Source organism: Pan paniscus, chromosome 7 (genome assembly GCF_029289425.2).
Source record: "Pan paniscus chromosome 7, NHGRI_mPanPan1-v2.0_pri, whole genome shotgun sequence".
Classification (NCBI taxonomy): domain Eukaryota; kingdom Metazoa; phylum Chordata; class Mammalia; order Primates; family Hominidae; genus Pan; species Pan paniscus.
This window is the reverse complement of record NC_073256.2, coordinates 115,543,828-115,566,822: the sequence shown is the minus strand read 5'-3', so window position 1 is coordinate 115,566,822 and position 22,995 is coordinate 115,543,828. Positions and strand designations below refer to the sequence as shown.

The following is a 22,995-nucleotide window of genomic DNA, read 5'->3' as shown; positions in this document are numbered from 1 at the left end:
CAAATGGGCCAGCAGAAGGTAAACTAACAAGTTTCCTAAGTCAGAAATCTGTCTTTCAAAAGAAGGAATATATGTGGCTTTACCAAAATAAAAATAGCAGGAACTGACGTTTCATACCACTTTTAGAAAAAGGTGGAATATAAATAAGTTTAAAAGGAATTTATTTAAGGAAGTGCAAATGACTAACACTTTTAAACACTTATGAAAAATGTGCATACAACTCATAAAGGGGACAGTAAATCACATAAATATAAATGACACCAAATAAACAAGCATGCAACTGGTGGCAGCGACCCAGAACTGCCTTTGTAATTATTGCAGATAGCTGAAATAAAAATTATTAAGAAGAAAGAATGTGTGACCTGCTGAACTGCCATAAAGTTACGTAGCAGATGCACAGTGATGTGAGGCCCAAATGAAATAATATATGTGAAAGGGACTTAGAAAGTATAATTGCAGCCGGGCACGGTGGCTCACTCCTGTAATCCCAGAACTTTGAGTGGCAGAGGCGGGCAGATCACCTGAGGTCAAGAGTTCGAGACCACCCTGGCCACCATGGTGAAACCCTATCTCTACCAAAAATACAAAAATTAGCTGGGCGTGGTGGCACGTGCTTGTAGTCCCAGCTACTCGGGAGGCTAAGAGGAGGATCACTTGAACCCAGGAGACGGAGGTTGCAGTAAGCTGAGTTTGCACCACTGCACTCCAGCCTGGGTGACAGAGCAAGACTCTGTTTCAACAAAAAAAAAAAAAAGAAAGAAAGTATAACTGCAAAAGCATCAGCCATTTTATATTTTTAAAAAGTTTTGAAATGCAGTGAAATATACCCCATAAATATATACACCTCCTACGTACCCACAAAAATTACAAAATTTAGAAAGAAATGCAATGAAGATATACATTGATAGGGACAGTCATGGAAGGCAAATGCAGACGTGGATGTGAAGTAGGGAGGGATATGTCAGGATGTGAAACAGGGACAATATTGGAAACTTGTTCAGTAAACAATACTACCTCCATGAGGTAGAATACCAGTAGACTTAAAAAGAATGAAGCCACCCTGCATTTACTGATGTGAAATGTCCTCCAAAATGTTCTAAGCAGAAAAAAAAAGCAAGATACAAAAAAGTTTATATAATACGCAATTATTTATGTAAAAAAAAACCTCATGTACACTTATACACACATGCATAAAACATCTCTGAAAAGAAAACCCCAGGAACTAGTGGTGGTTGTTAACTTTGAGGAGGAAAACTAGTGAACCACCAGGGTACATGAGATTTAACTTTCCACCAATCACCCTTGTGTATTGTTGGAATTTTGCCATATACATGTGTTGCCTACTCAAAACTAAATTTAAATACAAGAAAGTTAATAGAACTGGATACTATTAGAAGAGATAAAGGAGTGTCTGGCAGAGGAGCTTGATATAACTAGAAATTTGGATTTCACAAAAGAAACAGAAGTATCTGAGACATCTTAAAGTAATATGCTACTTTACCATACCAAGTTTAGAAAACAGTTTTTTTGAATCTCTTCCTCCTAGGGACCTGCTTTTGAACAATTATGTAATTTTTTTTCCAAAGAAAAGACATGACTGACCAATAATTTTCTCCCAAGTTCTTATATATGGTTTTATTATTTGCTTTTCTTATAGTGTTTAATAATGTATACTGTTTTTTGTTTTTAAAGTTCTTATTAGAAATAGCTTTAAAGATTGCATATAATTTGTCTTCACAAAGTATTACAGAATAAATTGTTACATTATAGGAAACTTCCCTGTAGCTCTACAATACCCTGAATTGCTGTTGTCTAGCTTTTGCAAAAAATCAAATGCTATTTGTTTCCAGGAACTAGAGTTCAAAACCTAAGTCATTTGCATAAGAGGAACAGGAAATTGGTGCCTTCAAATTGTGAGACTTTGTAGACAAACCAAATTGTTTCAGGTTGGAGTCTATGTTGGTTATTAATTATATCCACAATAGCACTGACCTCAGAGATGAAGCAAGTTGAAGCAAGTTTTCAAGTGTGCTATCTAAAATATGCTACTTATACCAGGGGTGTTTTTTCAGACTGCTAATTATATATAAATAAGCAGTTTTCAACATTATTTGGAAGGGCAAGTCCTCCCTTCACCCCTTCTTCGGTGGCCTCACCCCCTAATCCCCCTACACACATTCCCTTCTGTCATTTTAAGTAATGCTAAACCGATGGCAGTAACACATTCCTTACATAGGTTTATGACGTGGTTTCTATTTTATTTTTATTTTACTAAGCTAACCTTGGAATTCTATATTCTAGATTGGATTAATTAAACTCCTACAGCAAAGCCAGCATTCACCTTTGTTATTGCTGCTAAAAGGACTCCAATAAATGCCAGTGATTAAAGATGCTCATTACCAGAGTTTCAAATTGTTAAATCACCTGAGGGTGCTTCAAGGCCCCAGGGATGAGTGAGTGTAGAGCAGATCATCATGTGATAGTTTCCCTGTCCTCTGGACTGTGCCATCTAGATCTAGACAGATCTAGATGTGTCTAGATCCATCATGCACTTACTGACCCATGAGGAAACAGTCAGCTTAGGAGGTGTTTTCACGTCTTCGTAGCACATATTCTGATCTTCCCAATCACTGGGGAAAGCTTCCCTGAAGATGCTGGGATTCATCCAGAACAATAGAGAAAAATTGGAAGTTATGTCCTGCCCCATCCATCCCCCGGCTCTATTCCCCTGTGAAGGGAATGCCTTCAGGTGAATGTGGACGCTATCCAAGGATGGTTTGATGAAACGGAGTATAATAGGGAGGGGCAACTGGCACTTTTACAAGTAATGCGCAGTCTCTAGGCAATGTCTGCGTCAACAAAAGCTTTAGGTTGGTTTCAATTTGGTTTTTCTTTTCAATTTTATTTAAAGGTACGACACTGGCATTTGCAGGAACATATTTACTGGTGAACTTTGCTCCAAATATAACTCAGGCAATCTCAGCAAGAACAGTACAGTATTACCTTGTCGGATGGCAGTTCCTGATCTATGTGGTAAGAATTCTAAATATTTTACTATCCCCGAAGCTATATTATCCAGACCACTGGTACATGCAGATATTAGAGAACATAATCTTTTCCTTACCAGCACTAATATCTTATTAAAATCTAAATGTATTTGACCAATACCAAAGTATTTGAAATACTAAGTCAGCAACAGAAGCACCCTTAGTTTCCCAGGTATCCTTTCCTGGAACAATTTCCACATCGATTAATCCAGCAAGTTCCAGAGCAATATGTTTTAGGAAAACTCAGAGTAAAAAAAAACATTCCCTTCCAAGTTGAAGGGACAATACTTAAGGACACATTTTGCTTTACTGAACTTTATTCAAAATAGGGGTTCTCTTCAAAAAAAGTCCTTGTTTTTTATGGCTACATAGTATTCCATGGTGTATATGTGCCACATTTTCTTTATCCAGTCTATCATTGATGGACATTTGGGTTGGTTGCAAGTCTTTGCTATTGTGAACAGTGCCACAATAAACGTATGTGTGCATGTGTCTTTATAGTAGAATGATTTATAATCCTTTGGGTATACACCCAGTAATGGGATTGCTGGGTCAAATGGTATTTCTAGTTCTAGATCCTTGAGGAAACGCCACACTGTTTTCCACAATGGTTGAACTAATTTACACTCCCACCAACAGTGTTCCTGTTTCTCCACATCCTCTCCAGCATTTGTTGTTTCCTGACTTTTTAATGATCGCCATTCTAACTGGCGTGAGATGGTATCTCACTGTGGTTTTGATTTGCATTTCTCTAATGACCAGTGATGATAAGCATGAGGGATAGCATTAGGAGAAATACCTAATGTAGGTGACAGGTTGATGGGTAGAGCAAATCACCATGGCACATGTATACCTATGTAACAAAACCGTACACTCTGCACATGTATCCCAGAACTTAAAGTATAATAATTAAAAAAAAAAACTTGATAGATGTAGACAAACTGCCCTCCAAAATTTCCATATTCATTTACATTCCCTAGTACTCTCAACCAATATAAAATATTTAAACTTGTATATTTTTCTTTTATTATATTTTAAATTTTATATCTTTAATTTTTCCAGTGAAAAAGATTAAAGTGATTTATTTAAAAAAAAAAAGTCCTTGTTGAGATCAATGCCACAGACTGTCTGAGAGGAGCACACAACAGTACTACAATGCCAAGAGACGTATAAAAGAATGAAATGAGGCTGGGCACGGTGGCTCACGCCCGTAATCTCAGCACTTTGGGAGGCCGAGGCGGGCAGATCACTTGAGGTCAGGAGTTTGGCCAACATGGTGAAACCGCATCTCTACTAAAAATACAAAAATTACCCAGGAGTGGTAGTACACACCTGTAAACCCAGCTACTCGGGAGGCTGAGGCAGGAGAATCACTTGGACCTGGGAGGCAGAGGCTACCGTGAGCCAAGATTGTGCCATTGCACTCCAGTCTGGGCGACAAGAGCAAAACTCTGTCAAAAAAAAAAGAATGAAATGAACTGATAGAGAAATATGAAGGTGTTAACTGGGTTATCTTGTTTGATGTAGTGGCTGTATCTGTAGGTATAAAAAAAGAGAATATGATCAAAAGGGCTGATACGCAACTTGTCACAGAAGTTAGTATAGATTGGGGAATAATAATATTCTAGGAAGGGTATGTAATAAGAAGAAAACTGGGATAGTCTAGCTGAGCATTTAACCAAGAACCGGTTTGGTAAAATAGTTGTGAAGTCAATAAAAAGAATTAGGCTGGGCGTGGTGGTGTACGTCTGTTACCCAACACTTCAGGAAGCCAAGGTGGGAGAATCACTCGAGCCCAGGAGTTTGAGACCAGTCTGGCAACATGACAAGACCTCAACTCTACAAATAATTTTAAAAATTAGCCAGGCATGGTAGTATGCACCTGCAGTCCCACCTACTTGGGAGGTTGAGATGAGAGGATCTTGAGCCCAGGAGGTCAAGGTTGCAGTGAGCCATGATTGCAGCTCTGCACTCCAACCTGGGTGACAGAGTGAGACCCTGTCTCAAGACAAAAAAAAAAAAAAAAAAAAAAAAAAATCAAAGCACACAGAATTATACATTTTTAGAGTTAGAAATGGCCTCAAAAGCTAATTGGTCTAGCCTTCTGCCATTAAAACAGGTAAAATAGTATGATCCTACTTTATATGCCTAGTATTGAAAAGTGTGACATTGGCATTTACAGGGACATGTCTACTGAGGAAATTTTGCTCTAAGTACAGGACCGAAGCAGTTCCTAGTGTATATGACAAGAATTCTATATATCCTGCCATTTCTGATATGTATTCTGACCACTAGAACACAAATACTTACAGATCTTTTTACTTTCATTTCCTTTGTTTCCATTTCTACTCCTTTCTCTTGCCCTACAAAGATACTTAGGTTTCTCTGTTTAAAAAAAAAAATTCTCATACACTACACACCCCTTTAATAAACTGTCCAATATCCCTCCTGCCATTTATACCAAGAATGTCTTCAAATAGTCTACTCTTGCTGGCCCTGTCCACTTCCTTAGCTCCCACTAACTCTTCACTCATTCCAATCTGTGGATGGGGCTGTGGGTCAAAGGAGGTCGGGGACTTTGCTAGCAGAGGGAACGGCAGACAGATAGAACAGCACTGCATTATGTGGCTGGAGGAGGCTCACCGGTCAGATTTGTTTATTAGGAGGAGCTTGTACCCACAGTGTTGATGATGAACAGCAGGGGAGGCAGCCTTGTTAAGAGGTTGCTGACACAGTCCAAGCAAGAGATGATGGAAGCCTGAATTAATGCAACAGGAATGGGAATGTAGAAAAGGACCAAGTTCTAGAGTATTTACATTCCCAACAGGAAGGGGGCTAGGAGTGACGAATGAGGGTGTAGGAGAAGTCTGGGGAAGTAAATTCCTCTCCATGAATTGCCAAAGGAATTGCTTTTTTTGGTCCTGATTCTTCTTGAACCTTATGCAACATTTACTCCCTGGCCCATCATCTTCTGGAACCTCTGTCCTCCTTGCTTCCTCCAAATGTTTTCCCTGTCTCTCTTCTTCCTCTCTGACTAATCCATGCCAGGCTCTTGAGCACTTCCTCTTCCTCTGCCTCGCTTCTATTGATGCTGCACACTCTTCCAAGGTCTTCTAAAAGAATCCCGTTGCCCACCCACCAGCATCCTTTTGAAATACTTCCTAATCCAGATCTACCTCTCCTTCCCAGGCCCCTCCTGAGCTCCAGATCTATATTCTTATCTGTCCACTTATTACTCAACCCTGGATGTCCCACAGTCTCCTTAAATGTAACATATCAAAAACCAAACTATCTTCTCCCCCAAACTCTCTCTTCTCTTCCATGTCAGCCTCCCGTACTGGAAACCTAAACTACACATGACTTCTCCTTCACCCTCATTCCTCACTCCTACCCCTGATCCTGTTGGAAATGTAAAGTCTCTTGAACTTGACCCCCTTTTCACATTCCCATTCCTGTTGCATTAATTCAGGCTTCCACCATCTCTTGTTTGGACTGTGTCAGCAGCCTCTTAATAAGGCTGCCTCCCCCTGCTGTTCGTCATCAACACTGGTACAAGCTCCTCCTAATAAACAAACCTGACCAGTGAGCCCCCTCCAGCCACATAACGCAGTGCTGTTGTACCTGTCTGCCTCCCCTACCTCCTTTGACCCACAGCCCCATCTCCTTATGACCCCTGAAAACTCACCCTCATGGGCATGGCTCAGATTGGACCTCTTTATCTATTTACCTGCCTGTCTTATTCCAGAAGACCCTGCACTTCTTCAGGATATGAACTTGTATTGGTTGCTCAATGTATCACTCAGGCCATCAGTCATAGTGCCCTGCCTATTTAAATCCCTGATCCTCATATGTTATGGTCCTGAAATTCATTTTCATAGGCCTTATTTCTACCCTAGTGCTGTCACTTCCTAGCTCTTCCCCTCACCCCTGCCCTCCTTCAGCCTTTAAGATTGGGCTTCCCAACTCAGATTGCCTGTCTCGGGTCTGTCATACTTTGTGCCAACCCCTCTGCCCCATTTATCTTCCTACTTTTATGCCACACTCAGTTCTTTAATTATCCCAGCTTTCATCAGTCCATGATAAGCACTAGAAGGAGTTCTAATCTCTGTGATTTAGTTCTGTTTTTTATACTTTACAGAAAATTTCATGATAGTCCAGACTTGAAGCCTTACCAACAAATTATTACTCTTTGCCTGCAGGCAAAATAAATTCTTCATCTAGTTAAGAAAATGGTCACATAGCCTGAAACCAGAAAATTAATGGCGTGAGTTAAATCCTTTGTATATTAAAGATGCATCAAGACTTATTTCCTGGAATAAACAGCATTGTTTAATGATGATCTATCTTGTATTGCTTTAACACCAGAGAAAACATTTGAAGAGATCCAAACTACTTTTTATTAAACTGTGTATTTCCACAAAAAGTACTGAGATGAATTGCAGTTTGCCATTTTTCCAAAATCAACTCTTAAAATAAATTTATCCATTCATTTATTCACGTATCCATTAAGTGGTGGTTAGACACCAAATTTAGAGAGAGGAATTCCCGTAGCAGGAATTTTACAGTTCTGGGAGAAACCCATATATCTGAAAAATCATATTAAGATAAAGAAAGTATATTTGAAAGTAAATGCCACAGAGAAAAATGTAAATAATTTCAGGTATTTATAACATAGCATAAAATAATCCTTTAATAAAGTCACTTTTGAATAACACTGTTGGCATTAGACTCTGAGGAGAACAGATCTATATTATATTCATTTGTAATCTAATTCATTATATAATTGCATCTCTAAAGACTCTAGAAGTGATGAATTTTATACTAAGATTGTGAGCTGAAATTTGGTTTGAATCTGTTAAACATCTAAGTAATATTTAATCTTCAGATGTGGCAAATTCTGTGCTTTTCTGCAAGCCCTGACTGCAAAGATAATAATTACAGTAATTAAGACTATTCTTTGACATATCATTCATCTAACTCTATGTATTATACCAAGTATAAATAAGAGCACCTGAATTGGCTTTCGGGACTGATCAAATAACTTCTAAAATATGTATAAGCCTGAATACATTTTATATTTCTCACAAAATGAATTATAATATTGCGGCACCCACTGGCTCACATCAACCCCTTGTCTTGTGTGTTTGCGTGCCCCAGACAGATGTCTGTTTTTCCTTCAAGATTTACATTAAATGGAAGCCTCACAGAGACAAGGCTCAGGAGCTTTTCCTCTGATCTGGTACAGAAAAGAAAGGAAGGAAGATTTGAGAAGCCCAGTGTATACCAGCCAGAGGAGAATAAAGTGCACTCACTAAAACAGCCTTTCCCAGCCTGTCTGCTGCAGACGGGCAATCCCCATCCTTGCCAAAACGCAAAGAGGAGTGGAGTTTTCAAGGTCAAACTAGGTGAGAAAGATTCTGCATAACATGGCCTGTCTGAGAAATTCATCATCTCTGTTAGCATGTTAAAAGCTAGGAGTCCTGTAAGAATGAGAAAGATTTGATTTTGTTAATCCTACATGCCCCAGGCTTATTTGACCATGAGGCCCTTTTCCTGGAAGGACCTTTTGTTGAGTAATACCTATGAGCAAACGTGTTCTGCAAAAACCATGTTAGAAAATGCAGCCCTGATTCTCAGTTACTTCATGTTCTTTGGCAGGCTTGGTCATGGCTATTGTGCTCACCCAGATTTTCCAAAAGATTATTCAAATGGAACCTCTTTTGTGCACATAAAATCCTTCACAAAATAATCTGCACATTGCTCATTTTCTCTCAGACAAAAAAATTAAATCAGCAGATGCTGGGGCCAAGCCTGTCATTTGGTGTCATTCTGTACCCTAAACCTGATTATTAAGTCAGCCTTTCTGGCAAAGCTGCGACAAAACCCACCATCAGGTATTAGAAACCTAAGGGAGAAAACTGTATGTTTTTATAGGACATCAATATCTATGGCATGATGTTATTTGCTTTATTGTCTGAATGCAAATAGCACTTGTGTGTCCACACAAGGGTCCACTTCTTCGGTAGCAGAGTGGCTGAGCCCTATGTCTAGCTCAGACTACATTCTGTTCTTTACCTGCACACTGGCCGTATACATGGGCCACTGTTATCCTCTGCATCTGATAGATGGGGAAGTTGAGGCTGGAGAAGGCCCAGGAACTTGTTTAAGGTCACGTAAGTACTAAGTGATAAAGCCAGAACTCAAAACCAGTTTGTTCACTTCTGGGGTGCACAGGCCAATACACCTCACTCAATGCCTCTCTGCAGAATTAATAAACTGACTACCAAGGATCAGATCTTTGTCCAAACATGGCCTTAGAGAGAACCTTTGCAGAGCTCATTTGTTTTAGACAGAGAAGCCATATGCTATGGCCATAGGCTATGCATTTGAGAACTTAGTGAGGGAAGATGAGGTCAAATCGGGCTCAGATATTGGTACTGGCAGTGGGGCATCCAGTGCTAAAATTTTGTCTATCTCTTTTGCCACACACCCCTTCAGCTGCCAGTGCTCTTTGTATTAGGTTGATGCAAAATTAATTGAGGTTTTTCCCATTGAAAGTAACTACTTTGACAAATTGAAAATTGTCTACTTTTGTCTATTTTTCCTTCAAGGCTTACATCAAATGGAAACCTCACAGGTACAAGGCCCAGGAACTTTTCCTCTGATCTGGTACAGAAAACAAAGGAAGGAAGAATTGCACCAACCCACCAACCTAATACAAAACCCCTTTGCTGTGTAAAGTAACATCATCACAGCTTCTAGAGATTAGACCAGGGACTTCTATGGGGGCCATTATGCTGCCTATCAGAGCTGCATCATTTAGCCCCTCTGAGCCTCAGTTTCCTCACCTGTAAACTGATGATAGCACCTACCTCCTAAATGGTTGTGAGGATTCAACGAATTCGTAACAGGAAGCTCTGAGAACAGTGCACAGGGTATGGGGGACACGCAGTAAGTGCTGTTACTTTTTCTAACCTGTGAGATTGCAATCAATAATGCAGCCTCTTCCTGGGGCACCGCAACCTGCAGAAATCACAGCTTCTTTAATATTGATGTTTTCAGGGAGAAAAAAAATGTTGCTAGAAAAAAATCAGCATTAATTCATACTGCTTTAATATTTTATTCCTAGGAGCTGTGTGACTTCTTGCCACAAGGCAGAACCAGGGCAACTATAGTTATTCTGTGAATAATGGGAACTCATGTTTTATTTATCTGAAGCCGCAGAGATGGAATTTGCCCACACATGAAAAAAGTCATACATGGTTTCTAGAACTGATAACAAATACCTGCAAAAATTAATAATCAGCATGAGAATCGATTTACCTAATAGGCTCTGTGTGTTAACACAGGAAGAGCTTTCTTTTCTCCAGCAACAAATACAGCGGCCCAAACGCTGCTGTGAATTGTCTATAATTGTCTCATGTGAGAAATGGAAGCCTGTGGTTGAGGGGAGACTGGGCCCAGAGGGATATTTCTGTTAACAATTGGTGAAATGCACAGAAATTAGGACACCCAATGTTTTGATGGCTGTTTTAGGGAAGGCAAAGAGATACAAGTTTAATAGCTTTTGTAGCACTACTCAATTAAATCAAAGGTCTGGCAAATAAGTCCCATAAGAAACAGTTAAGATAATTGGTTTAATTTACCCGGAGAAGAAAAGACAAAGGGATGAGTTCATCTTCCATATTAGATGAAAAGGTTTTTAAATGAGGAAGATAAGGGCCTGCTGTTTCCCATGCCCACAAAGGATTAGAGAAAAAAACAAACCCACAAGCAAACCCTTGAATGGAAACAAATTTAAGTTGATTTAGAGAGGGCGTTGTAGGTAGAATGCATTCCTCAAAATAGTGAAGTCCCTAACTCCTGTGGTTAAAAAAAGAAAAAAAGAAAAAAAATTAGTGATGGTACTGTCTGCTGTTAGAAAAGTAAACATTCATACTTACAAATTCAGCCCAAGAATACCATCTCGTCAAAAATAATAGCCTGGGCCGGGCGCGGTGGCTCATGCCTGTAATCCCAGCACTTTGGGAGGCCGAGGCAGGTGGATCACTTGAGGTCAGGAGTTCAAGACCAACCTGGCCAACATGGCAAAACCCTGTCTCTACTAAAAATACAAAAATTAGCCGGGCGTGGTGGCGGGCACCCATAATCCCAGCTACTTGGAAGGTTGAGGCAAGAGAATCACTTGAACCCAAGAGGGAGAGGTTTAAGTGATCTGAGGTTGAGCCATTACACTCCAGCCTGGGCAACAGAGTGAGACTCCATCTCAAAAAAAAAAAAAAGATGTTAAAACAAAAATAAAACTGAGAACTCAAAATTACACTAAAGTTCTTAAGGACAGGAAAATTTTAGACTTTCAGTCAATTAATATTTATTGAACAGTTTATTAGACATTAGGTCTTTTTTGGCAACTTATTCATAATAAATTTGAGGTGTGATTTACTCATTAATTCCATCAGTACTCATTGAGTGACCGACTGTATGCCAGGCACCAGAGATTGGGTGGCAAAAAGAGTAGGTAAGATTCCTGTTCTAGGGCTGGCATTCTAGTAGGGAAGACAGAAAAGAAACACATAAACATATGAACAAGAAATGATGACGGCAAAATGCTCCACAGCAACCTGAAGCTGGGGGTGTGACAGGATAATGAGTGGCTCTGTTAGATCAGAAGAGTGAGAGAAGGACTCTCAGAGAGGTGGCATTTGACCTGTGAGCTGAGTGACTTGGAGGAGGCATTGTGCAAAGATCAGTGAAAGAGCATTCCAGGCAGAGTGAACAGTTAGTGCAAAGGCCCACAGGCAGGAGCAATCTGAAGATTGCAAAGAACTAGGAAAAAAAAAAGAAGTTTTAAAAATTGCCATGAGGCTGGCACAGAGTGGACCATCCAGGAGTGAGTGGTACAAAATTAGGTCCAGGGAGTTGCCTATGACTTTATGATCCAGGAGGGAGTTTGGATTTTATTCTAAATGTGAAACCACAGGAGGTTTCAGCAAAGGAATGAATGGGTCTAGTTTATATTTTTACTACATGCATCATCCTGGAAGAATGTCACAAATATAATACATGGTGAAGAAAAGCAAGCAAGTGAAAGCAAGTATGATTCCACTTGTATAAAGTCCAAACATGCAAAAGTAAACTGGGTACCATTTAGGGACATATAAAAATGCGATAAACCATAAAGAAAGTGAATGATAAACACAGATTTTCAGTGTAGTGGTTCCTGGGGAGGTTGAAGGAGGAGGGGAGTGCAGCTGGAGAGGGGCACATGAGAGACTTCAGAGGTGTCGGTACGTTCCGTTTCTTAGGTTGGGTAGAGAGTCTGTGAGTGCCTGTCATATTACTCTAAATCCCTTTGATGTGCATCATATATGTTCTCTATGAATAAAATATTTCATTATCCAAATTGTGTTTTTAAATGATTCCTCTGGCTGTGGAATGGCTGGATTATAGAGAGGCAAGAGTAAAATCAGAGATGAGTTAGAAGCAAATGCAGCTGTCTAGAGAGGAAGGCAGGGAGTGAGGGAAAGGGGTTTGGGGTTTGTGCAACACGGAGTGTGGGAATGCCACTAACTGGCGGGCAAAGGCCCTGGAGGAACAAGCTGGGAAGGTAGGGAATCTAGTGGGAGGTGTTACCCACATTATTGTGGCGTGTCTATTAAACATGCATGTGGAAATGTCTCATAGATACTTGGGGAAATGAGGCTGAACTTCCAGGGAGGTTAGGACTGGAGATCTAGATTTGGGCATCACTGGCGGAGAGGGACGTTCGAGCTCTGGGTCTGGATGGCCGAGGTGCTTATACTGCTCTCCTGTGTCATCCCTAGGAACCTCAGTCACCCTCAACGCTCATATGAGAATTGCTGCAAAATCAAAATGAGAAGTGTGACATTTTGAAGACTTTGCATAGAATAACTTACTCTTTTCCATCTTTTTCATTTCTAGATTTTAGAAATATTAATTTTCTGCATTCTCCTGTATTTCTATAAAAGAAAAGGAATGAAGCATATGGTGATTCTGCTGACCCTGGTGGCAATTCTAGGTAAAGGCATATTTTGTTTTCTTATTCTTTAATTGAGCTGTGCTGAGTCATAAATGAGGTTTGAAGGAAAATACTTAAGCATTCTACTCCTTTCTCATTGTTTATATTTTTCAGCTCTGATCTATAGGAAGAAACTGAGTCTAAATTATAAAAATTATACGTTGCCTGTCCATTACTGCAATTGATATATATTTAATTTTTTAAAAAATACATTTAAGGATTTTTTGCTTCTTGATAACTTTATTTGCTCCCTGATAATTTGAAGATATTTTGTTAATAAGTAATTGAAAATCTTAAAAGAGAAACAAATTAATGATCCCAATTAAAACTCTTGTGTCAGGAATTGGTTAGCAAGACCTATACTATTTATATTTTCTTTAAAAACTCTATAATATAACTAATACGAAACGTAGATGTAAGCAGTATGATTTTCTTAAATATCACATTTCTTTCATTCATTGTTTACCAACCCGTTTACTTTGTTTTTCCAGAGGCACCTTGTTAGAGTTGAAAATGAGTGCTTAGATAAGCCCACTATGTATTTTTAATGTATCTTCCCTCCCTTCTCCTTTTCTGTGTCTTTCTGTCTCTCTGTCCCTGTCTCTTTCTCTCTCTCTCTCTTTCCCCCACCCCTACACACACACACACACACACACACACACACACACACACACACACACACTTTCTCTCTCTCTCTCCCTCACTCATATATACCAACACTAGGAGATCTCACTAATCATTTAGGAAATTCCCTTTAAAAAAATGTATTTGTAAATTTTCCTTCATTTCCTCTGAGCCAGTCAGATGGCCCACGCATCACGTGCTGTTTGCCATGACTCGGAAGGCTGTACTCATACCCCTGGGGCAGCATGCAGCCTCCATGTTAATGAGGTGCTGGGTTTTCATGTTCCTATCTCATCAACTAGTTCTCTCCTTTGTACTAGAAAATTTGTGTTTTTGATAGTTACTTATAGAAACAAATGTACTCTGTGCTATATTCAGGTATGCTATAGATCAAGAGAACAGAAAGAGAACTTTATATTTGTTTCTTTCCAAATTACCAAGTAGGGAAAACAAAAGCAGACAACTAAGAAACAAAGTATACCTTACATAAGAAAATAATGAAAATGAAGCCAACTTTAAATAGGAATGTAAGATAACAGAATTAAGATAATGCACAGCAGTTATGATAATAAATGTAAATGGAATACGTTTACCTAGTAAAAAAAAGAAAAGAAATATTCTCAAATTGGACATCAGGGAAACTTCCAGATTGATTTTGAAAATGATTCTGAAATTGGATTCAGCCAATTTGCACTAGTACAGCTGTAAGGATTATTCAAATAGCAGCCACCATGCTTCCTTCCCCTAATATCTCCTCCTCTCAACCCCAGCCCCGTCATGATAAATACTAAGGCAGGGGTTCTCCAGGACCCTCTTCCAGCAGTGCCACAGCCAGCACCCTTTCTGACTGGCCCTTGCAGGTTGCGAAGTGTTTTGGCTACATGCATAAATTTTCATCTAAAACAAGGTAAATCAGCTTGAAAGTAAAACAAAGCAGGAGGTCATGATATTACTAAATGAAAATTAAGGCAGAAGATATTAAGTGAGATAAAAGGGGTAATTTATCCTGACAAAAAGAGCACAATCCACAAAATATCATATCCAATATGCAATAGAAAATCTGCAGAAAATGCAAAACTACACTAACAGAAATATAAGGGGGTTAGGAGACTTCTCTCAGCTCATGGAAGATAATTAGACAGAGACCCATATAAAGACAGAGGATCTGAATAATTAGTCATGAACTGGTACCTCTAATATTGAACTCTAAATCCTGAAAACAGAGAATAAACTTTCTTTCAAGTGCCTGTGTAACGTTTACAAAAGTTGATCCTATAATTGGCCATGAAGAAATCCTTGATAAATTCCAGGAAGTTGAAAGAATACAGACCACATCCTCAGATCACAGTGAAATAAAAACAGAAAAATAATAACAAAAATAGAAACCAGTAAAACCCTACCACCTGGAAATGTTAACACTACCCTTAAACTGCAGCTGTGCAAAGTACAAACCAAGATTTAATTGCAGCATATTTTTAAATTATTATTAAAGCACTTAATATTAAACCTAGAGTTCATGACTAATGCTGTATTCAGAGAGATTGATTGCTTTAAATGTAAGTCAATTAAGCATTCAACTCAAGAAATTAGAAAAAATACTGAAATAAAGCTAAGGAAAGCAGAAAGAATTAATTAAAATTAATTAAAAAGGCAAAAATCAATGAAATAGAAAAGAGAAAAGTAATGGATTTATAACTAAACACAACATGTTCTTAAAAGACAACTAATAAAATAGATCCTCCATCAGAAAAAAAGAAAAACCACAAATACCCCAAAATAGAAACGATAGATAGATATGCATATATATAAATTTGAATGAATTGCTTATTTTTTAATGAAAATAACTATGGAGGAAATAAAGGAGTTGTTAAAAAGCTATATCCTAAAAAAGAACCAGGCCTAGAGAGTTCCAAAGGTAATATCTTCAAATCCTTAAGGAATAGATTATTCTGATGTTGTTGCAACTATTTGAGGACATAAGAAGAAAGCTTTTACTTTTTAGAAAACATAATCAGATAAGACTCACCTCCCAAAATGGGAAACAAAATAGGACAAACAAAAAACACTATGAACTAATATCACTGCTAAATATTGATACAAAAATCCAAAAAAAAAATTAGCAAATAAAACACAGAGCAAATCATTCTCAGTGACAAAATGGTCTTTGTTTTGTTTTGAGACAGAGCCTTGCTCTGTCACCCAATCTGAAGTGTAGTGGCACAATCATAGCTCACTGCGGCTTCAAACTCCCAGCCTCAAGTGATCCTCCTACCTCAGCCTCCTGAGTAGCTGGGACTACAGGTGCGTGGCATCATGGCTGGCTAATTTTTTTTTTTTTTTTTTTTTTTTTTTTTTTGGAGAGACAGCGTATCCCCATGTTGCCCGGGCTGGTCGCAAACTCCTAGGCTCAAGCAATCCTCCTGCCTCACCTTCCCAAAGTGCTAGGATTACAGGCATGGGCCACCACACCTGGCCCAAGTGGTCTTAATAAAACTGGTTCTTCTCTGTAACATTTACAACAATTTGCACTTACATATTCTACTTATATGTTTATATGCTGTTATGAGCCCCCCTTCCTGGCCAGATTAGAGCATGTCTATTATTTACAGTATATATTCTTTAAGTAGAATTGAGCACAGTAATCACACAGTAAACATTTGAATTTAATTAACTATGGGAATGAAAGAAGGATTCTTTAAGAAATTCATTAATATAGTTCATCAAGTTTCATATGCACTCCTGATAAAGAACTTGTTGGTGAAATACCAGAAGTGTTCTCATTACAGCAAGAAATGAGAACCAAGATGCTCACTCTGCACTGTGTGCTCATCTTGAATATTGTAAATGAGCATTAGTACGTTTTAAAAAAGTAATTATGAAAGTCATGTTGTATCCATGAGACGTAACAAAGTACATGATATTGCTTGTGTGATTGATAAAAAATGGAATTAAAAAAAAGAAAATAGCAAGTGAGGGTAGTCAGAAGAAAGAAACCCGGCTTCTGGCGAGTGGCCCACTTTGCCAGTAGTGGTGATCATTCTTAAAGGACTCCAGGCCTGGTGTGATGGCTCACACCTGTAATCCCAGCACTTTGGGAGGCCATGGCAGGTGGATCACCTAAGGTCAGGAGTTTGAGACCAGCCTGGCCAACATGGTGAAACCCCAGCTCTACTAAAAATACAAAAATTAGCCAGGTGTGGTTGTGGGTGCCTGTAATCTCAGCTACTCAGGAGGCTGAGGCAGGACAATTATTTGAACCCACGAGGCGGAGATTGCAGTGAGCCAAGATCACACCATTGCACTCCAGCCTGGGCCACAAGAGCGAAACTCCACATCAAAAAAAAAAGTACTCTAATGCCTCTGGGTTGATCAGGAAACCAGGAAGGCCAGGAAGTCCTTCTCTATCCATGGAATGCTTTGGTTATCAGAGACAAATTAATAAATAAAATGTGTATGGCTCTCATAAGGAAATGTTGATGGCAACCTAGGAAAATTTTTGAAAGGAGGTATATTGATGAAAATCTAAGAGGGAATTGAGAGGGCCAAATTTCAAAAACAGGTCAGCACATGTTTAGGAAAAATGGTGGTGTTCTAATGATGAAAATATACATGGTAATTATTGACAATTAAGAAAATAGAGAAAGATACAAAGAAAAATATAAAAATCTGTGCAATTGAGCACTGTACAACAGAGTGTGACTGGTACTCTCTGGAAGGCAGTTTGCTAGTATATTTCACGAGCCTTTACAGTGGCTGTAGTCAGGAATTCCCCTTTGGTGGTTTTCCTAAGGAAATAGGCAGAGTGATAAACAAAGACTTACGTTCAAGAATATTCATCACAGCCCCGTTTTTAATGGTTAAAAAAAATGGATACAATCTAAATATCCAAAAATAGGGAATTGCCAAAATAAATTCATACAAATTCATGCTTTAGGAGAATACTTAATGGAATAGAAAATACTTTAGGTAAATAGGTTCCTAAGCGGTATATACTTGGAAAATAAGCTCCTAAGTAGCATATACCTTATGATTCACATATTGTAACCTATTCATACTTATAGATAGGAAAATAACAACATGTCCAAATGTCAAAAATGATTTGAGGTGAGTGCTGAAACTACAGGTAATTTTAATTTTCCTTTCCAGGCTTTCCCACATTTTCCAAAAATTTTTAAATGAATATGTTTACTTTTGTAGATTTTTTAAATGAATTTAAAGTTAATTCATTATCCCAGTGCTAGAGATAACCACTGACAATATCTTGATGTAGTTTATTCTCGTCTTTTTTTCTGTGCTTACCTAAGTACCTTCTATTTTTAAGTATAATGTTAGAAGAACACTGCATTACAATTATGTATTTCCACCTGTCCTCATCAACCACCCCCCAAAAATACTTAGAAGTACTCAACACCAGCCTAGAAATAATTTACAGGTTAAAATAGTGATTAATCAGTTGACAATTGTGCATGCTTTGAAAATGTAATGATTGGCTACAGAAATTGATAGTTTGTTTAGCTATCAATAACAGAGAATTCTAGTTTTGTCTTTGTCTTGTGTTTAAGTATAATATAAAATCAGATAGTGGTTAAATCAGATGACCTTTAAGGTCCTTTGCAGTTCTGAGGTTCTGAGGCTAATGGAACAGTACGTTCAACTCCTTCTCCATTAATTGTCCCGTTGGGAAACCTGGCTGTTCAGACCACAAGATCATAATCACACTGTGTTCTAATTTCAGGCAGTGTTTAGAAGGAAATCAAGGTCCCTCAAGAGCTAACCTACAAACTTAAACCATCAAGTGACACACAGATCTCTACAGATATTTAAAATGCCTAGTTTAGCTAAGATGTGGCTACTGGCATAATCAGTAGGAAATATGTAAAAGAATCAGGTCAAAAGACATCTTAAGATGGAGAAAGACCTGATTGTAAGGGCCTCTTTGTTGAGAAGTGGGGTTTGTTTTTAGAATTTATCACCTGATCTCCTCTGTCAATTATGATTTTTTTTTCCTTTTTTTTTTTTTTTTTTTTGAGACAGAGTCTCGGTCTGTCACCCGGGCTGGAGTGCAGAGGCCCTCTGCGAACTCCGCCTCCTGGGTTCACGCCATTCTCCTGCCTCAGCCTCCCGAGTAGCTGGGAATACAGGCATCCGCCACCACGCCCAGCTAATTTTTTGTATTTTTAGTAGAGACAGGGTTTCACTGTGCTAGCCAGGATGGTCTCGATCTCCTGACCTCATGATCCGCCCGCCTCGGCCTCCCAAAGTGCTGGGATTACTGGTGTGAGCCACCGCGCCCGGCCAATTATGATTTTTAACTAAAAGAAAATGCCTAATTTGGAAGTGTGCCCTAGTACCCTTCAAGTTAAAGTATATTTTCAGTTTTCGGAAAAGGATATTATGGGAGGCTTTTCTTGGCTGGCCACCACTTGCTGTTTTAAATATATATATATTTCAAATACATACATACATATATATATATACACACACACACACACACACACATACATAAAATACCTCTTCAAATAAAATGAAGGAAACTCAGATATATTATGATCAAGTAGATCAACAGCAACAAAAGGAGTATTTCTCCTTTGCATTGCCTTTGACTTATAGTTTTTTTATTTCATGTAAAAATTATTTTTGAACTTTCAGTGAGTTTTAGCTAAATTATGGAATTATTTGCAACAGTAACTTCGAGGGACATAAGACAGAAAGTATTCTTTTCTTCCTTACAGAAAGATGATGTTGCCAGAAAATGCTCCATTACTTTCATAGTGATATAACCTTATCAAGTTACTTTTTCTTAATTGCTGTTTGGAACCTATGAAAAGTTTGTTCTCATAAGGGATGAGTTCCTCTTTAGCATAGAACATAAATAGCTATTGCTTATGTAAACCTTAAATTGATGGTCCACCCTGAGAAATGAATACTCGACTCTGCTCCTGCTTCCAATTATTGTCATTGTCAAAAATATGCTTAATGAAACTTCTAGGTGTCTCCTAACAAAAGGGCTCATATATAGACTTAGTACAACTCACTTGATTTTAGCCAAAAGGCTGAGAACCAATGACTTAGTACAACTCTAAGTAAACTCAAGAAGTGAGTTGCATTTCACTTTCCAGTCTTCTCATCTACTTGGTTTTTAAATTTTCAGTATAGTTTAATAGTTATTTTCTCATTAATGTCACATGGACAATCTGACTTTTCTTATCTCCTCCCTCCATTGTTTTTGCCTTTCCCATCTACTAGTAATTATAACCTCCACAGCATTCTTTCAACAGTTAGGGATGGAAAAGAAGCATCTTGCTCCACAGATAAAAAAAAAAAAAAACACACAGTCACACAGCAGATCTTTAGCTGATTTAAGCAAATTTGATATCCAGCACGGCTCGAGCAACAAGGCCACTGCTTACTAATGTCACATCCCTTCCTACACCTCTCACAACTGTGTTCATTCTTAAACCATAATTGGTATATTTGCTACTCTACTACATAAGCTTAAGATATTTGTTAATTCAATCTGAAATATGTTCTTTATTTGTGTTTTTTGTTTTCTTTTTCAGCCTCATTGACTGTTATTTCAGTAAAGGCCGTCTCAGGCATGATCACTTTTTCTATGATGGATAAAATGCAACTAACTTACCCCATTTTCTATATCATGTTTATCATCATGATAGCATCTTGTGTTTTCCAAGTCAAGTAAGTTAGCTTCTGCATACTCACTAATCTTTCAACATTCCGGTGCTTCTCTGGGCATTAATCTTTACTGGCTTCAGATGATAATTAAAATGAGATACAACTGATTTCTAAGGGTGAAGGGCCTGTAGCTTGTCCTCAGCCAACATGCCTTGCTTCCTCCTTTGCATCCAATAATGAGTTTTTATGAAGCGTTGCCTTCATGTCTTGTGAGTTCTAAAGCGCAGCCTTAACCCAGCTAAGTGCACTTTGATACTTTCCTGATGCTCTTCTGCTTGTAATTAATATCCGTGGTACACAGGTTGTCATTAGCAATAAATCAAAGGGGCAGGTCCACATCCAGGCTTTCATTCTAAATATAGGACACACATGAACCCTTCACCTTCATTTCTTAGCTCATGCTCACTAATTGCCCAGAGAAGGACGAAACCAGACATTTGGCCGGGAGGGAAATCCTTTCCCCAAAATTTTGCATCTTTGGCCAGAATTTCCTTTGTATCCATGGGATTGCGGAATGATTGTTTTATGTTTCTCTTGAGGCCTAATAGTGGTGACATGGAACGTTTTTAATTTCTGCTCTTCCCTGCCCCCACCTCCGTCAACTCTAATCACTTCCCCTCTATCTCTCACATTGGGATTGTGCCTTTGCCTGCTGGGCTTTCTTGAGTTGACCTGAAAGTTTTCTGTTCACCCCAAAATGCTATGCAAAAGCACCATCCCAGATAAGAAATCAGAGCTCAAAATCAGTACAAGAGTGGTTCCTTCTGTAGGTGTGAGAAATACCGTCTAATTGTTATGGGCTGAAGATAGGCCCTGTTACAAGGTCTGTGGAGAATTACTGGAAAAACCCAATGTTTTGTCACTGGTTTGTCATCTCCTTATAAGCCTGTGTTTCTAATACTTGCATTTGCTATCTCATTTATCTGTTTCTTCTGAATTAATTGGTACTGCCACAGTATCTTTTGGGATTAGTGGCATTATCTTCATACCATACTTTGTAAATTTGACAGGCAGACACAATTGGGGGTAAACTGCATCCTGTCACCCTTGTCTCAGTCTCCTGCACCCATCACACTGTATGACTGTGGTTCTCAGCCCTGGTTGCCCATTAAAATGACCTGGTTTTTGTACATACATATGTACATACATGTATATGACCTGGCTTTTGTACGTATATGTACTTGCAGGCATACATGCACATGCATGCATTTATGTATACCTACATATGTGTACGTACACACACACACACACACACACACACACACAGGCTCTACCCACAAAGTACTTTTTTCAGTTTCTCTAGAGTAGGACCTAAGCATTAGTGCTTTTTAAAGGCACCCCGGTGATAGTGCAATTCACTGCTTCAAAAAACAATCTAGTCCCTAGCAGGGCAGCACAGCACAGTTGTGGGAACTGCATTTGTGTTGGTGGCCAGAATGAGAAGCTGAGCTCCCACATGTGCTCTGCAGCTGGAGCACTGAGCATTGTTTTTGAAACATTAAACATTCCTTTACTTCTCCATCTTCTTTCTTGGCACGTGGCATGTCAATGGATAGCTCTACTATTCCCCAGATATGATATTTAACAGATTCTGGGGTCTATCCTAATGAATCAGGCCCAGTGTGATACTGGTCCAGCAGCTTGAATCGCTTCCAACTCAAACTTCTGTGGCCTCGGAATATGATTAATTGCTTTTCATTGTTACTGTTGTTGGTTTAAACAGACCATAAAACCTGACATCTGATCTCATACATCAGATGCATATAAGCTATGACTGCTGATTGGAAATGCCCTTTCACTGCACCTCCTTTCCCTTTGTAGTTGTAGCTAAAGAACACGTGTTTCTTGAAGTTATTGTTAACTTATTGCTGAATGTCTCCTAAAGCCAAAGCTCCAGTAAGTGCCTTCTGCCCTAGGTTCCTGAATCAAGCCACGAAACTCTACAATACAACAACAGTGGTGCCAGTTAATCATATTTTCTTTACAATCAGTGCCATCATTGCAGGTGAGTTTTGGTTTTCTATACATAGGTGATTCCAAGCATAAATGAAGTTTCTCCCAGAGTAAATGAGAGAATCCAGAAATCTTTAGGTTGTAAGGATCTGTGTTGCCTCCACCTGGTGTCTGAATTTCCCCTATGACAATCTTCCAGGAGAGGTTCCTCTACTTTGTGTGAATGCTCTCTGCCTCCTGGGTCAGCTCAGTCCTGCTTTGGATCACTCTCATTCTCTGGAGATTTCTAAGTAGAAAGTGTTTTCTTATATTGGAGCTGAAATGAGTTTCCTTGCAAATTTAAGACCCTCATCTTTGTTCTTGTTGGAGTCTTTCCCTTGCCAGCCCTTGGATTAGTCCATTTTGTGTTGCTATATAGGAATACCTGAGACGGAGTAATTTATTTTTAAAAGAGGTTTATTTGCCTCATGGTTCTGCAGGCTGTACAGAAGCATGGTGCCAGCATCTGCTTCTTGTCAGGACCTCAGGAAGCTTTTACTCATGGTAGAAGGCAAAGGGAGAACAGACATGTCACATAGCAAGAGATGGGGCGAGGGAGAGGGGTAGGTCCCAGTCTCTTTAACAACCAGATCTCATATG

At 38.9% G+C, this 22,995-nt stretch overlaps 1 protein-coding gene across 4 annotated transcripts in view; it reads left to right on the top strand.

The window, feature by feature from the left end:
- NIPAL2 (NIPA like domain containing 2) overlaps window positions 1-22,995 on the top strand; it is a 112,238-nt gene that overhangs the window by 76,562 nt on the left and 12,681 nt on the right. For 3 of the 4 annotated variants that reach the window (XM_034966407.3, XM_034966408.3, XM_034966406.3), the window contains 4 exons: window positions 2,912-3,033; window positions 12,990-13,086; window positions 20,271-20,406; window positions 22,320-22,408. In XM_034966407.3, the coding sequence (XP_034822298.2) occupies window positions 2,912-3,033; window positions 12,990-13,086; window positions 20,271-20,406; window positions 22,320-22,408 (444 nt within the window). The remainder of the gene's footprint in view (window positions 1-2,911; window positions 3,034-12,989; window positions 13,087-20,270; window positions 20,407-22,319; window positions 22,409-22,995) is intronic. The other variant, XM_034966409.3, reaches the window with a different exon arrangement.